This window comes from Acipenser ruthenus, chromosome 9, assembly GCF_902713425.1.
Source record: "Acipenser ruthenus chromosome 9, fAciRut3.2 maternal haplotype, whole genome shotgun sequence".
NCBI lineage: Eukaryota > Metazoa > Chordata > Actinopteri > Acipenseriformes > Acipenseridae > Acipenser > Acipenser ruthenus.
The window spans coordinates 15,268,332-15,286,639 of NC_081197.1; the positions used below are offsets into that span (position 1 = coordinate 15,268,332).

Genomic DNA, 18,308 nt, shown 5'->3' on the forward strand with positions numbered 1-18,308 from the left:
GCATTTTGATTAAAACGTGACTGAAAATAAAGTTCACCCACACATTTCTTTTATAAATGTAAAATTAACGCAGAACATATATTAGAGTTGTATAGTGTACAAAAATAAAGATAGCTCAACAAAACCTAATAGATCACATTATCTTGAAAGGGTCAGTCTTGTTTTAATAAAATAATACAACAATACTTTCATACATGTGATGCTGTTATTACCAATCATAAATTAATCTGTTTGATATATTTCACAACCTTATTTTCTAATTCTAATCCATCTGGTCTAAATTCAGTGTGTATAAATACAGTTTATCTTTCTTTTTAAAAGTTTGTTCTCGTGCATGGAAACTGTAAACCAAACTGTAAACCAAAGGTGATTTGAACATCCTGTTTCTAGGTGTCTCCTTCAGTGTTCTGTTTGGCAAGACTGGATGTTTTCTCTCGGCTACATCAACCCAAAAAACTCAGAGGAGCAGAAGATCACAGAGATGGTGTACAACATCTTCCGGATTCTCCTGTATCATGCAATCAAATACGAGTGGGGAGGCTGGCGAGTCTGGGTAGACACACTCTCTATAGCACATTCAAAGGTAGGTATTCCTTCTAGAGATGTGCGAACCGGTTCCTTTGAAACCAGGTACCCGGTTCCTGCTTTGGAACCGATTAACTGGATACAAATACCAAGGATCCGGTTCCAGTGAGTACTATTATGTTTTTAATAAAACTGATTATTAAAAACATAAAACCATAGAAATGATCAAAGACTTTTAATTTCTGTCAAAAATACCTTTGATAACTATAATTGGCACGTTTATACTTAGAAAAAAAAAAGAAAAAAACACACACTTAACTAGACTATATATTTGCGTTTTGTTGTCCTTGTTTTGGACTAATGACTGATTGCAGCTTTGAGTTTAGTTTGACTTATTTTTTGCTCTGTGATTCTTGTAGTCTTTCTATAATGTTTTTTCTTCTGACGTAACCCTGTAGGACTAGTGCTTGTTTATATGTATATGAGATGCCCCACCACCCCCCTGCTTGACATACGAACATGATTTTCTAAATAGTTTTGGAACCGGAATCGGACTCAAAATATCCGGTTTCAATGACAGATACCGGGTTCGGACCCGATTCCAAAAATCTCCTCAAATGCACATCAATAATTCCTTCCTGCTAAACCCTGGGGATGAAATATAATAGAGCGCTGCCCTCTACTGGCATGTGACTGCTTTAACAACTATCATGTAATATTGCACTCTACAGAGGAGGCAAGGGAGGCAGTATGGCAAGCCAGATCATTTAGAGATATCTCAAATTGCATTTGAAGATATCTTGAAATATTCAGAGATATCTGTAAATCATTTGCAGCTATCTTTAAATTAATATGTGATATCTGTAAGTAAACCATTTTGAAGAATCTTAATTTCATTTTGAGATATCGCAAATTAATTTTATCTTTAAATAATGTTTTGCTAGCATGGTACGCCAAACTGTCATTTAGAGATATCTCGAACTTCCCGTTCATTTAGAGATATCTCTAAATTATTTTTTCTAAAGGAGATTTTAAAAAGTGACCAGAAAAAAAGAAATCCATCACAACAGTAGGAACTTTTTTTTTTTTTTCTCCCAAATTTGGAATGCCCATTTTTTATTTGTATCCTGGTTCAACGCTGTAACCCCGTGGCGACTCGGGAAACGGAGGCTGGAACACGCGTCCTCCGAACTGTGTTCCTGCCAATCCGTCATTTCTCGCACTGCGGATCCACAGTGAGACCACCAGACCTATGGTCTGATGGCTCCACTGCAGAAATGCAGGCGTCCTATTGGTCACAGGGGTCGCTGGTGCCCGGTGAACAGTGGATTCTCCTACTGACCTAAGCCCTCCCTAACCGGGCAGTGCTCGGCCAATTGTGCGCTGCCCCCTAGGAACTCCCGGTCACGGTCGGCAGTGAAATAGCCTGGATTTGAACCTGCGATCTCCAGGCTACAGGGCGCATCCTGCACTCCACGCGCAGCGCTTTTACTGGATGCGCCACTTGGCAGTCCTGGAACATTTTAAAAAGATCTTGACAGAAAGTTGTTGACATTCGTGGATGATGGGAGTTGTAGTTTACCAGATAAACTACTATTCCCAGAAGACACTGTGTGCCCGTAAATGCCCATTGTATTGTGACACAGGTAGCGTCAGTAAAGTGAGATAGGTTTTCAAAGTTTCATATTATGATACCACTTCCTTTCTCTGGGAACAAATCTAATTGTTGTTGTTGTTTTTTTCTGTGTTAGTGTTGTTTGGAAGTCGCAGTTATGTTATTTGAGCTCTTCCCCAGCAGTATTTTGTTTATTTTGCCCAGTGCAGGTAATCTCTTATACTTTCACCTGTATGCAGAGATGCCAAGGGTTGACTATCCCAAAGAGTGAGACTTCCAGCCCCAAAGAGTGAGATTTCCTGGCCAAAGAATGAGACTTTCCAGCTGGTGTGCTATGTCGTTGCTTAAGACAGGGCCTCTCATCTCTGGTCCTTGGGGGACACCCAACAGTCCAAGTTTTTAATCCAACCAACACTCAATAGTTTATTTTAAAATGTACACTGCTTAATATTGCATATGAAACACTCAAATGTCCTAATTCATACTAAAATCTAGGACATGTGAGAGTTATATATGCAGTGCAAATCAATGTAGATTTTTATATAAACAATTAGTTGCTGGTTGGATAGCTGGAGATCCCTGAGGACCGGAGTTGATAACCCCTGGTTTAAAGCACACAGTCAGCGGACAGAACAAGAAAAATACTCAAAAATAAACTGTTTTGATATAAAGCAAACAAAAAAGAAAAACATTTTATCAATACAACAGTATGTTTATTTTATATGAGACCTTGTCATAGTGATCATCCATTCAAAACACTTTACAGTACAAAGTCAAATTATTTGGCATATTACATTTACAGCACAAGTGCTACAATTAAGCAAACAGATTTCAAAGTAATAAAAGAAAAATAAAATAATTAAACAAACTGTAACCAAAACAATACATTAAATGAATATAAAAATGAATTAATTAATACAGTTGAAGCTAACAAATCATAGATAAAGGACTCCACATATTTTAAGATTCCACATATTTTAAGTTTCTATCATTTTCACATGAATGTAGAAGAACTGAAATATTTTAAGCATTTTGATTATACATCCGTGGCATGATTGGAATGAGCAGACATGGGGTTTCCAGGCTTGTGCACTGTGTAGGCCTGTCGTCTCCTTGGTTACCAAAGCTCTATGCCTTTTCAGTGAGGCCCCGGATGTATTGGTCTCTTGCACGTCTAAGTAAAAATAATTTAAATCTTTATATATAAACTGTTAAATTTGGAGTTAGCATGCACGTAAAGTAGTGAGCCTAACATGCGTGATAAATCTAAATGTACTGCCCCATTTACTAACAGAGAATGCATTCATGCATTCATTTACTTGCACAGTATTTGACTAATTTACATACCTAAAATTTACAGGGCTTTTTTTGCGTACATTCCAGTTTATTAAATAGGTTGCAGTTAAAGCTGAATGACATAATTTAAAATGCCTGAGGGGCAATATTTGGCGGCCTGCTTATCAGTTTATAAAATTGCATTGATGTACTGACTACTGTATCATTTTGGAATTCTTCTTTAAAACAACCCGCCTCTTTAAGATAACACGCGTATTCAGCATGTGCAGTATGCATTGTATGAGTGACTTTCCCATTAAGCCAATCACAGCTCACAGAGGTAGTAAAATAGCCAGTCAAGTAGCACACAGGATCTGTTTCCTCACACCGTTTCCTCAAAAAGATAATTTTGATTAGGATAGCAAAGGGAAGGCTTGTTTAAACTATTTATTTTTACTTTGTGTAAAAATAAATGAGATGTCACAGAAGTGAAAGGTGGAGGCGGAACACAGAAGATTCCAAAATAGTTAGCCAGATAATGATGATTATTATTATCATTATTATTATTATTATCATTATTATTATTATTATTATTATTATTATTATTATTATTATTATACCATACAACGTCACAATGTCACTTGATGCTCCACTTCATTCATGCCGAGTTGAATCCTGGTATGCCAAAGTCCCAAAGCTGGTATGTCACTACCATTTGCAGAGCAAAGTCTGATCTTAAAGGGAGCAAGGGGAGTATCCTCCTTGTTCCTGCGTGTTTCCCACATGCCCTGGTCTGCCAAGATGCATCCAGCCCCTGAATCTACACACATTGGAACTATATTTCCTCCCACAAGTCCACGAATGTAGATACCATACAATTACTGCCCTGACCCAATTTCATGTAGTGTCCTCACTACAGTACTGCGAATATTCTCTCCTGAGTGTTTAGGAGGCACTCTGTCTGAGGAACATTGAATTTCATTTCCTGTGGGGCCTTGATGACTGTGGCGCAGCTGGGGGCTGGGCCATGCCTCCAGCTATTTGGAGTTTAAAAACTCGGTTACTGCTTGCTTTTTAGGGCACTGCAGGCCCCGATGCCCAGGGCGATCAAAAATGAGGCACAGTTGGGAAGGCTGTACAGAACGGGGCTGGTCCTTTGATCTTTGCTGTGCATTTGCTGGGTCACGGAAGGTCTTTGGGCTGCCTGCCTGAATTTGGTTTACAGCCTGTTTGAGCTCCTTGATTTGGTCTGATAAAGTCTTCACAGTCCCCACGTGGATAGTTACCAGTTGGATTGATGTATGAGAGTGTCCCATTAAGATTTGCTTCTACAGCTTGCACTACAGATCCCCTCCTCAGGTCTGGTGATCTTCCTTTCGTGGTTGGCACCACGAACCAGGAACTCAATCTGGGGGTCAGGAATGGCATCCAGGAAGCATTCTAAAGCTCGTTCCATTGGATTGCTTTGAGGATATGCTAACTTAGCCAGCCTCAACATAGCATGGCCATATCCAGGTATACCTCTGCCTAGGTGTGCCAATGCTGATCCTTTGTCCCATCATAGGGCTCAATAGGCATAATTGGTCGTCTGAGGGGAGGCCGAAGGTGTGGATCTGTTCTGCAAAGAGTCTCCCTGGTTCTGGGCAGCCTGAGCTTCACGGGTTGAGCTTATCTCCCATTGCTGTGCATGTGGTTCTACTATTGTTAAACCTCTCCTAAAACTCCAAGGAGTGGGTTTAGGCCTCCAACCGAACTCACGGTTAAACAATTCATTAGGCAGTGGATCGCTGTGCATCAGAGCATTTACCCCAGTTGTATTCCCCCCAAATGCCCCACCTGATTCATTTTTTTTATTCTATGGCAGTCCATGGTCTGTACTCTATCCCACTTCTAGCACCAGTGCATCTGGCGTTACAATATCAAAACATTGGTCAGCTGGCTCTTTGAGCTCAGCCCACCAAGTGAAGAGTCTTAACTTAAATGGCCCTTGCTGACAGATTTTTCCATTCATAACCAAGTAATTTAGCAAGATGTATTTATTTCGCAGTAGTGAGTCAGACGAACACATCTGTTGAATTGATTCACAAAACTGAATGAATCAAACAAATCAAGTCACTAAAAAGAATAGAACTGCACATAACTAGTTTTCAGACCAGAAAAAGAGGTTTAAATAGCACGCCTATCAGTGGTTAAAGCCTGGTGTCCAAACGAACTAATTATCGCTTGCTTTAATGTGCAAAACACGGTGTGAATGAAGCTCATCTCATAATGAATAAAAAAACTTGTTGGAACTTATTTCATATTGTATTTTAGTATTATTATTTGCACTTACTGTAAACTACACTGTATTTAAATATTAAGCTTGCATTGTAACCTTGTACTGCCCTGTAACTCCTGTAAGTCGCCTTAGATAAAGGTGTCTGCCAAATAAACTAATAATAACAATATGAAAAGCGTTGTCAGTCAGAATACAATAATAAGATTCTACTGCTGCTGGGTTTTTTTCTGCCTCCCCATATTTTATGGCCACTGATATATAATATGTTGACCTGTTCCTATCCAGTTTTAAATAACTAGCATAACAGAGGCAGAAGTGTTAAAGGGTCTAGGAGCTCTTAAAATAAATGAATCCCCTGGGCCGAATGAGATCCTCCCAATAGTACTCAAAGAAATGAAAGAAGTCTCTTGACACAGGGGTTGTACCGACAGACTGGAGAATTGCAAACGTAATACCGATCCACAAAAAGGGAGACAAAACCAAACCAGGTAACTACAGACCAATAAGCCTGACTTCTATTATATGTAAACTTATGGAAACTATAATAAGCTCCAGAATGGAAAATTACCTATATGGTAACACTATCCTAGACAGTCAGCATGGTTATAAGAAAGGGAGATCGTGTCTAACTGACCTGCTTGATTTTTTTGAGGATGCAACATCGACAATGGATAATTGCAAAGCATATGACATGGTTTATTTAGATTTCCAGAAAGCTTTTGACAAAGTCCTGCATAAAAGATTAATCCTCAAACTGAACGTAGTAGGGATTCGAGGAAATGCATGCACATGGATTGGGGAGTGGTTAACATGTAGAAAACAGAAAGTACTGATTAGAGGAGAAACCTCAAAATGGAGTGAGGTAACCAGTGGTGTACCACAGGGATCAGTATTAGGTCCTCTGCTATTCCTAATCTACATTAATGATTTAGATTCTGGTATAATAAGAAAACTTGTTAAATTTGCAGACGAGTGGCAAACACTGTTGCAGCAGCAAAGGTCATTCAAAATGATCTGGACAACATTCGGAACTGGGCAGACACATGGCAAATGCCATTTAATAGAGAAAAGTCTAAGGTACTTCATGCAGGCAATAAAAATGTGCATTATAAATATCATATGGGAGATACTGAAATTGAAGAAGGAATCTATGAAAAAGACCTAGGAGTTTATGTTGACTCAGAAATGTCTTCATCTAGGCAATGTGGGGAAGCTATAAAAAAGGCCAACAAGATGCTCGGCTATATTGTGAAAAGTGTTGACTTTAAATCAAGGGAAGTAATGTTAAAACTTTACAATGCATTAGTAAGACCTCATCTAGAATATTGTGTTCCGTTCTGGTCACCTCGTTACAAAAAGGATACTGCTGCTGTAGAAAGAGTGCAAAGAAGAGCTACCAGAATTATCCCAGGTTTAAAAGGCATGTCATATGCAGACAGGCTAAAAGAATTGAATCTATTCAGTCTTGAACAAAGAAGACTACGTGGTGATCTGATTCAAGCATTCAAAATTCTAAAAGGTATTGACAATGTCGACCCAGGGGACTTTTTCGACCTGAAAAAAAAAACAAGGACCAGGGGTCACAAATGGAGATTAGATAAAGGGGCATTCTGTCAAGCAGTGTTATAGTATCAGAAAATAGGAGACACTTTCTTACACAGAGAATTGTGAGGGTCTGGAACCAACTCCTCATTAATGTTGTTGAAACTGACACCCTGGGATCCTTCAAGAAGCTGCTTGATGAGATTCTGGGATCAATAAGCTACTAACAACCAAACGAGCAAGATGGGCCGATGTTCATATATATATATATATATATATATATATATATATATATATATATATATATATATATATATATATATATATATATATATATAAAAGATTTAGAACCGTTCCACTGTACCACCCTCTAGGAAGTAGTTTATATGTGCTCCATATTGATAACCTCTTTGAGAAGCTTATGATGGAGGATTTTGGGATGCATAAAATAGCATTGCCAATCAACTGCTCTACCCAGAACAAGGATTTGTCCAGAATAACAATGATTAAAACGTTACAGTCCCATTAACTCAGCTAATACTCCATAAGGAAAATCAGTTTTAGTGAATTTAAATGGGTCACCAGTGCACCGTTTGCCCCTTATTTGTGTTTCAGAAAGGAAAACCAGCCAGAAACAAGCAACTAGGAGCAGTTCAATGAACATTCTAAGTTAATTCTTGATAGTTTTATTACATTTTGGGGGCTACCATGGCATGGTTGTAAACACAACGAAAACCAAACCCATTGTCTGATAATCAGTATGTTTTCTGTACTAAAGCCTTGGATTTGTTTCTCCAGGTGACCTACGAAGCTCACAAGGAATACCTGGCCAAGATGTACGAGGAGTACCAGAGACAGGAGGAGGAGAATATCAAAAAGGGGAAAAAAGGAGGTGTCAGCACCATCTCAGGCCTGTCTGCTCAGGCCTCTGGAGTGAAAGGAGCCATTGAGATCAGAGAGATCGACGACAACTCTCAGACCCAAACCCCCGAAAGCGAAACTGACTACCCGGTGACCACGGATTCCAGGAACCTGCTAGCCGAGACTAAGGTGCCAGAAGATGGGCTGGTAGCTCCAGAAAGGCAGGTGAGCGGTGTGCGGGTGGAGGTCCATGACCTGTTGGTGGACATCAAGGCGGAGAAGGTGGAGGCAACTGAAGTGAAGCTGGACGATATGGACCTGTCCCCAGAGACATTGGCTGGAAGAGAAAATGGCAGCCTGGTGGAGGTAGACTCCCTCTTGGACAACGTCTACTGCGCAGCCGTGGAGAAGCTGAAGAGTAACGTCAATGGGACCCTCATTCCCAAGCAAAGCGAAGACAAAGACAGCGGCCCCTTGATAACACTGGCTGACGAAAAGGACAGCATCCCCAACAACAACAACTCGTTTCTGTTCAATAAGGTTCCGAGCCAAGACGAGAAGCTGCTGCCCGACTTCACGTCCAACGTCCCCATTGTAATGCCGAATTCCCAGGATGCTCATGTGCACACCAGTGCCAGCGATGACTTGGGTCTCCTGGCTCACATGACGGGTAGTGCTGACCTTACTACTTCAACAAACATCCTTGATGACAACGAGTTCAAGATCCAAACGACTTTGGCCGAAATAAGCTCCATTGCAGAGGCTGCAGCCGCATCCAAAGTGGCAGAGTATGCAGATATTACAGGGGTTGACTCAGATCCATCTGTGATCAAAACAGCAGGTAGCGCGGATGCTGCCAGTACCATGTCAGACACGGAGAGATCTGATGATGGCAAAGATAAAGAGATCAAGAAGATCCAAACAACAGCTACTACTACCCAAGTAAGTTTATTTGCAAGACAAGCATTTTGCCAAAATATATAGTATAGTCCATACAGTACCATGCATAATAGAGAGGGCTGTTCTGCACAGGCACTGACAGTCTGCGTGGATTATAGGAGCTTTTCCTGGGCCAATATTTATCATTCGTGCTCGAATAAATCACTTGATTTGTTTGTACGCATAAAGTTTAGAACTCTTGCATGCATATTTCAATTCTTATTTATCAATCTTGTGTAAGGCACTTGTACGCACGTTTATGAGTAATAGGAGTTAATAAATCTCAATCTCACTAAAGCTGTTTTGCATGTTGAAATTTGCTTTTAAAACAACCCAATATAGCCATATATGGTAAAGTGCCCACACTGCTGTTTTGAAGAATAAATTAATTGTGGGTTCCGTCTGGCCATTTAGCCACAACATTTAGTATACAGACCGGCATCATATAGAACCTGTACATTAATTGAATTGTACTGTTTTCTGTTCATGAAAATAAATTAATTCGCTCTTGGTGCTTTAATTGCTACATGAGTACAATCTGTAGCACTGATCGCATTGGGGAACCCAGCTTATGAATGAAAATCCCTTTTTACTCCAATCTGCTGTTCTTCCCTGTAGGGAAATTGTACCGAGGACAGAGTGAAAGGATCAAGTCCAAAACCCGGCATCAAGCCCCAAAAGAGGCTTGTGAAATGCCAATTATATCTCAGATCTGCATTTGAAAGCTAACAATGGCCAATTAGCCAATAATAGACAGAACTTGAATATGTGCAGGAATAAGATGTGTGCGCTTCATTGGTCTGTGCAACCTAGGACCCAACATCTAGCACAATTCCATTAGGACCACCTTTGGAAAGCGGTATCTTGGGAAAAGTTCTTCTGTACTTGCTGTGAATGTCATAACGATCCTGAAACACTCTCGCGCCGAAAAGCAGCTTTAGCAAGGTCTTCCAGAAGTGCGAGATAAGCCATTTACGAATGATGTATTGATGTATTACCCCGTGTGAATTTATAGACAAATACATTATTTCTTAATAGCCTACACACCTGCTACAACTTATCATATTCATTTCTTCTTTAATTAGCATTGCACAACTGAAACAAGGGAGTCACAAAAACATTACCTTTCTGTTATTAAGTAATAATCATGATGGTGGTAACCAACATGTATTTCATACTACTGCCTAAATATGAATAACAATATTAATATTAGCATATTTGGTATATAACAGCAATAATTTAGTAAAGAATTATGTGACAAACATCGCAATTTCAGTAATACTTGCATCAATAACATAAACTTAATAAGAACGTTATTATTTTACATATTGAACTGATTGCGTATCTTCCGCAGATTTAATAGCCGTATGATCTTATCTTGCAATACCATCATTCTAACACAAGGAAACGATATATATAGGCCCTGATCATCTGGCAAGACCTGTTCTTAGATGTTAGGAAGACTCAATAATTTCATGGTCTGATGTATTTAGGCACAAAAGGATAGTGAGGGTGGGGTGTTTCTGCTAGAATCCATTAAATATCATTTGTGGAGCCTGAGAGTCAACACTTTAATAGAAACGAGATCTATTATATGTCTCTGAAATGTTTAGACTTTAAATAATGAGTATAGGGCTTATAATTTAAAAACCACCAATTATGTTGTCTTAATTGTTTATGTTTAAATAGCTCAGAGAGAATTTGACTTAAAAGTGTGTTTTTTAAAACAGCTGCAGCTGTTATTGTGTTTTTAACCCTGATAGGCACCCCTACACAGATTTCCAGGGGTTACAGAAAATGACAATGGTTACGACATCCAACTCCCCCATAAAAACAAAATGTGTGATTTATATGCTTTTATTTCCACCGTCTGCCTTCCTGTCTGACCTGTTAACCATTCATTTGGAAACAAGGAGCTTACAGGTCAAAGAGTGGAATGTCATGCATCATTTATACTCTAATTTCTATAATTGAGTCTGAATCTTCCTAGCGGAAGTTATGTTAAGACAGACGGTGTGGGGATCCCCGAATGGCTAATCCAGTTAATGCACTGCCGCTGAGAGTGCAGGATATATATATATATATATATATATATATATATATATATATATATATATATATATATATATATATATGTACATGTATATGTATATCTATGTGTGTATATATATATATATATATATATATATATATATATATATATATATATATACAGACGTGCTCAAATTTGTTGGTACCCCTCCACAAAAAACGAAGAATGCACAATTTTCTCTGAAATAACTTGAAACTGACAAAAGTAATTGGCATCCACCATTGTTTATTCCATATTTAATAGAAATCAGACTTTGCTTTTGATTTTTTATTCAACATAATATTGTAAATAAGAAAACAAATGAAAATGGCATGGACAAAAATGATGGGACCGCTAACCTAATATTTTGTTGCACAACCTTTAGAGGCAATCACTGCAATCAAACGTTTTCTGTAGCTCTCAATGAGACTTCTGCACCTGTTAACAGGTAGTTTGGCCCACTCTTCCTGAGCAAACTGCTCCAGCTGTCTCAGGTCTGATGGGTGCCTTCTCCAGACTGCAAGTTTCAGCTCTTTCCATAGATGTTCGATAGGATTCAGATTAGGACTCATAGAATGCCACTTCAGAATAGTCCAATGTTTTGTTCTTATCCATTCTTGGGTGCTTTTAGCAGTGTGTTTTGGGTCATTATCCTGTTGGTGGACCCATGACCTGCGACTGAGACAGAGCTTTCTGACACTGGGCAGTACGTTTTGCTCCAGAATGCCATGATAGTCTTGAGATTTCATTGTGCCCTGCACAGATTCAAGGCACCCTGTGCCAGGCGCAGCAAAGCAGCCCCAGAACATAACCGAGCCTCCTCCATGTTTCACTGTAGGTATGGTGTTCTTTTCTTTAAAAGCTTCATTTTTTTGTCTGTGAACATAGAGCTGATGTGACTTGCCAAAAAGCTCCAGTTTTGACTCATCTGTCCAAAGGACATTCTCCAAGAAGGATTGTGGCTTGTCAATATGCATTTTAGCACATTCCAGTCTGGCTTTTTTATGTTTTTCTGTCAAATGTGGAGTCCTCCTGGGTCTTCTTCCATGGAGCCCACTTTCGCTCAAAAAGCGACGGATGGTGCGATCAGAAACTGACGTACCTTCACCTTGGAGTTCAGCTTGTATCTCTTTGGCAATTATCCTTGGTTCTTTTTCTACCATTCGCACTATCCTTTTGTTCAATCTGGGGTCGATTTTCCTCTTGCGGCCACGCCCAGGGAGGTTGGCTACAGTTCCATGGACCTTAAACTTCTTAATAATATTTGCAACTGTTGTCACAGGAATATCAAGCTGCTTGGAGATGGTCTTGTAGCCTTTACCTTTACCATGCTTGTCTATTATTTTCTTTCTGATCTCCTCAGACAACTCTCTCCTTTGCTTTCTCTGGTCCTTGTTCAGTGTGGTGCACACAATGATACCAAACAGCACAGTGACTACTTTTCTCCATTTAAATAGGCTGAATGACTGATTACAAGATTGGAGACATGTGTGAAATTAAAGATAATATATATATATATATATATATATACAGTACCAGTCAAAAGTTGAAACCAGGTTTTTCATGATTATCTATGCTTTTAACTGTATAAACTTGTCTATAAACACTTAATATTTCATTATATGATACGTGTACTTATATAAGCTGATAATCATAAGTGAATTGCATTCAAAATTTTTATTTTTAAATGAAAATGTAAATCTTGTCAATTTCAATGAAATGGTCACTACTATAAATATAGGTAGCATAGGCACAAGTTTGTTATTCCTGAATGTAATGGAGCAGAAAATGGCAAAATACGCTCAGTTAAGCAAAGAAAAAAGTCTGTAATTACTTTAAGAAATGAAGGTCAATCTTTAAGACAAATCGCAAGAACTTTGCGAGTGTCTGTAACTACTGTGGCCAAGACCATCAAACATTTTGAAGAAACTGGCACTCATGAGGACCGAACAAGGTCAGGCAGGCCAAGGGTGACCTCAGAATCAGAGAACAAGTTCATTCGAGTCACAAGTCTGCGAAACTGGCAATTAACTGCCCCTGAAATACAAGCTCAGCTAAATGCTACTAGAAGTACAAATGTTTCAACATCAACTGTTCAGAGGAGATTGCGTGAAGCTGGCCTAACTGGAATAATTGCTGCAAAGAAACCATTGTTAAGAGTGCAGAATAAGAGGAAGAGACTTGCCTGGGCCAAAAAACACAGAAACTGGACGTGGGAGGAGTGGAAGTCGGTCTTATGGACCGATGAGTCAAAATTTGAAATATTTGGGTCCAAGCGCCGAGTATTTGTAAGACGCAGAGAGGGTGAGTGCATGAGTTCTGCATGTGTGGTTCCCACTGTCAAGCATGGAGGAGGCAGTGTCGTGGTCTGGGGTTGCTTTGCTGGTGACAGAGTTGGCGATCTTTACCAAGTCCATGGCAAGCTCAACCATAGCATGGCTATCATAGCATACCTCAGAGGCATGCCATTCCATCAGGATTATGGCTAGTTGGGCAGTCCTTCATTCTTCAGCAAGATAATGACCCGAAACACACCTCAAAGTTGTGCAAGAACTATCTGGCGAAGAAGGAAAGTGAAGGACAACTCAATCTAATGACCTGGCCTGCCCAGTCTCCAGACCTCAATCCCATAGAACTTTTATGGGACGAACTGGACAGAAGAGTCAAAGCAAAGCTACCCACAAGTGCCCTACATCTCTGGGAATTGCTGCAGAAGAGCTGGGAAGACATGTCGGGTGATTTCCTGCTGAAACTTGTTAACCGAATGCCTCGTGTTTGTGAGGCTGTTATTAAGGCAAAGGGTGGCTATTTTGAGGAATCCAAGATTTAAAGACAATTTTCAATTTTCTTGAACATTGCTTTGATACTCCTTATGTTTTGTTTTGTATATTGTAACATGTGTTTTTATTTTTAAGTATTTACAGAAACGTACACGACATAAAACATTGTCAATTATGAAAAAAACCTAGCTTCCAGCAAGTGTACTCAAACTTTTGACTGGTACTATATATATATATATATATATATATATATATATATATATATATATATATATATATATATATATATATATATATCTTTATTATATATTTACTCTCTCATAATGGGAAGCCTATTGAACTGCATTATGTATGAGTTAACTGATTCATTACAAGCTCCAGAGCATCTTCTGGTTTCTATATGTCAAATTCAAGATGTTCAGTGCATTAAATACAATTAAAATGGAAGTAAATATCTCTAAAGCATTCTTTAAAGTACGGGGTCATGGATCTGGATTCAATCAGAACCACAGAGCCGACATATTGATTGTGAAAAGACAGCCCCAGGTTACCAAAGTTATGAAAACCAACATCAGTATCTTTGTCTTTGAAATAATGTTGAATGCCAGGAAGTGCCCTGTTTTAATGATGTAAATGGCATTGATACTTTGCACTGTTTAGACCAATTGAGTAGATCCTGCTGGCTATTTGAAACTTGAAGCAACTTTTTCCTGCTTCAAGCTCAGTTCTTCCAGTGAAAATGAATGTGTTTCTACATGGTAACTGAGGTGCTAACGCTTCCCTTGCCCTAGGCTGTCCAGGGCCGTCCAGAAAGCCAGATGGAAAGGGACCTGAGGGTTGACCTGGGCTTCAGAGGAATGCCAATGACAGAGGAGCAGAGGCGGCAGTTCAGCCCTGGACCTCGTACCACCATGTTTCGAATCCCAGAGTTCAAGTGGTCCCCCATGCACCAGCGACTTCTTACTGATTTGCTCTTTGCTCTGGAGACAGATGTCCATGTTTGGAGAAGGTGAGTTTTTCAGGACTATGGTGGTAAAAGGCCTTTTACCTCATTGTCATATTTGATTCTCACAGGTTTGTTATTTGAAGTTATTTCATTGTAATGTAGTGGCTATTGGCGCAGGCCTTCTCTGGGGGGCACATGTTCAAAAGAGAAGACCATCTCAGTTGAATTCTTCTTTATGAGTCATTCTAAATAGAATTGGTTATGGAAACTGAACTGAATCATCTCACCCACATAAATGACATATGGGATTTTGCTTGACCAACCCCAGGTATTGATTCTTCTCAATCATTAATTACATTTTGTTTGTGAGAACGGATTTAAAGTGGATTAAGTAATTAAAGGATCAGTAAAATACTGATTTCTCTTTTACTGTTAGCAAACAAAGTTAACAGGAGCGTATTTTCTGGTGATTATGCAGAGATTCTTTGATGCCTTCATACTATATCAGCAGTTATAACTGGGGTTTGCTAACATTTGCAAACATGTAAGCCAGGTCCTTATGCTGCATGTCTGGCACAAATGCCTGGCACAAAAAGATGACTTCTGTACTTGGACTAAAAGAGCAGATCAGACCAGCTTTGTCATTTCTTCTCAGTGACCTGCACTGGTTCAGTTTTGAAGAAAGAAAAAGGTTTCTTTTGGAAATAATCTTGAGAAACTTACTTAAAATGGTGTAACCTCCCCCCCCCCCCCCCTTCCCCCCTTTTCATCCAGTTTGTAATTATTTTTTTTTTACTAATTCGTTTTAATTATTTTTGTAATTATTTTTTTTTACTAATTCGTTCCTGTACCTTTAAGTAAAGTATGTAGTTAATTTGCACCACCTATTATTTATTTCTTAGCAGACGCCCTTATCCAGGGCGACTTACAATAGTTACAAGATATCACATTATTTTTACATACAATTACCCATTTATACAGTTGGGTTTTAACTGGAGCAATCTAGGTAAAGTACCTTGCTCAAGGGTACAGCAGCAGCGTCCCTCACCTGGGGTTGAACCCACGACCCTCTGGTCAAGAGTCCAGAGCCATAACCACTACCGCACACTGCTGCCCTTGTTGTTGAATATCTCAGTTTCAAGGAGGGTGGAGAGCTGTGTAGACGTGCCTCTGATGTTTCCAGTGTAACGTGGGTTAACTGGTGGGAATATCAAAATATATTTGAGCACAGCACTGACACTAAATAAATACCACACTAGCTGTGTTTCTGCTCACCCAATGGATACATAACAGTAAGTGCAAAACATCTTTTTGAAAGTAAACGTGATTGCTCGTCCAAAATGAAAGAAGTTTAAAAAAAAAAAAAAACAGAATGAAATGCTAACAAAGAGTGATAATGTTTGGCTTTCATCCCAGCTTGAGTAGCAGATCATATCTGTATGAAATTTCAATATAAATTAAAATAAGAACGGTGCATGCTTTTATGATTGGATTCATCTTAAGTGTTTGCATGCATACCATATTGACCAAGGTATATAAAAAAAGTGCTAAATCAATCCAGAATTGCTTTAAAAAAGGAAACATGGCAATTAATAATTGGCACCCACACTGACTGTAATATATGATTGATAATGTGCATAGTATATCACTATCTTGTATGCTCTGAATGTTATTCTAATCTGACATACTGTAGAAAGGAATGGGTTAGGCAACATTTATTTTAAGTACTTTTTATGGAACCCAAGGTGAATAACAAGTCTTCACAATTATACAAACAGTAAATACACAAATCTTCAGAGTCCATAACAACTAATATAATAGTTTAATAAAAGCACACTAATGTATATCCTCTTTAGAATCCATTAAAGAGTAGAAGATTGCTTTTGTTTTGAGCCTCTACTGTCTCATTAAAACTTAGAATCAAACAGATGCAATATGGAAAACGTATATATATAGCAACATACTTCTATAATAATAATAATAATAATAATAATAATAATAATAATAATAATAATAATGGTATTGCATATTTAGAACTGAAAATAACGATCATATTGTTTGCGAAATTAAAGTACCGTAAAGTCTGCCTTGTTAAGTTGTGTTACATTTTTATACATTTTTATTTTTTTTAATAAAAAATGTTTTTTTTTTTGTTTTTTTTTCAGCCACTCCACAAAATCAGTAATGGACTTTGTCAACAGTAATGAAAACATAATTTTTGTGCATAACACCATTCACCTAATTTCCCAGATGGTAGACAACATAATTATTGCCTGTGGAGGAATATTGCCTTTGTTATCTGCAGCTACGTCCCCTTCTGTAAGTAGCACAATTCCCATCTTTTGGCGCATATCCCCATCTAGTGGAAGAAAATGTGACACAATCTTGCTTAAAATCGTTTTGTTAATACATGTTGTTAATGCCTGCCTTTAATTGACATGATCATGCAAAGGCTTTTTATTGAACCTTATAGCTTTTGTTTAAGTGCTTCAGAGAAAGGGATGATTTCTGAATAGTATCCTAAAAGACAATGCGATTTTCCTTTGATTTTAATTGTCTTTTTTTCCTGTGTTGTTGTGCTCTGTTGTTCGTTTTGTCTGTTGCATGTCCAGGGTTCTAAGGTTAGTATTTCCGCTGTAAGTTTCAGTTTCTTATATTTTGTAATGCACACGCATTTTCATTTGTGTCATTTGGCATGTAAACAATTGGCACTTTAATATTTTGATACATATAGTTTTATTGTACTCCTTTTATTTTGAATACCAACCTTTTTATATGTATATATAAATACCAAGCTGGTTAATCTCTTGTTTCTACTATATCTGTGAACAAACTGTATCTGTGAAAAAGCTTTTTTAAGGGTGAAGTTACGGCTCCTGCTTATGCCAAAACTTCTTGGTGCAGTATTACATTTATTTATTTTTTATTCCTGAGAGTTGCATAGTTTTCTTTTTATATTTCTAGTATTGTTTTTTTTGTTTTTTTCTTAACACAGTTTAAGCCATCTCCTTGTTGTTTTTCAACAAGCTGTATAATGAGGTTGCTCTTAATGTAGCTTTCCTCGGAGTAGCTGAGGAACCCAGCAGCTTTTACTGCGATGACTTAACCTCAGCTCACTCACTGCAAATGTAGCAACACAAATAATTATTAACAATACTTTTATAAGTGACGATTTTCAAGGCTGTTTCCTTTTTTGTTAACATGTAAGACTGAAGCAAGTGATTGCTCACAACCATTCCCAAGGGAGGCTTTAGCTCGAGTAGTGGCAAAGAGTCATGACGTTGCCCTATTGTCTAACAGTATAGGCCCTGTTGGTGAGGTGCGTAGTAGTCATTCAAATCAAAATGGGAATAACTCCTACATGTACTGTATTCAGTCTGCTTGTGTTTTTCAGAAATAACTACCACCACCCTTCCCCCCTCCCCCTTCCCTTGAAAACCAAACAAAACTTTGCTTAAGCTAGACAAAATTATTTT

At 38.4% G+C, this 18,308-nt stretch overlaps 1 protein-coding gene across 27 annotated transcripts in view; it reads left to right on the forward strand.

Annotated features, from left to right (window-relative positions):
* LOC117405087 (neurobeachin) overlaps positions 1 to 18,308 on the forward strand; it is a 349,257-nt gene that overhangs the window by 145,934 nt on the left and 185,015 nt on the right. For 18 of the 27 annotated variants that reach the window (XM_059031199.1, XM_059031208.1, XM_059031201.1 and 15 more), the window contains exons 21-25: positions 391 to 583; positions 8,034 to 9,038; positions 14,678 to 14,895; positions 16,998 to 17,151; positions 17,445 to 17,468. In XM_059031199.1, coding sequence (XP_058887182.1) covers positions 391 to 583; positions 8,034 to 9,038; positions 14,678 to 14,895; positions 16,998 to 17,151; positions 17,445 to 17,468 — 1,594 coding nt within the window. The remainder of the gene's footprint in view (positions 1 to 390; positions 584 to 8,033; positions 9,039 to 14,677; positions 14,896 to 16,997; positions 17,152 to 17,444; positions 17,469 to 18,308) is intronic. The other 9 variants (XM_059031202.1, XM_059031225.1, XM_059031226.1 and 6 more) reach the window with 1 other exon arrangement.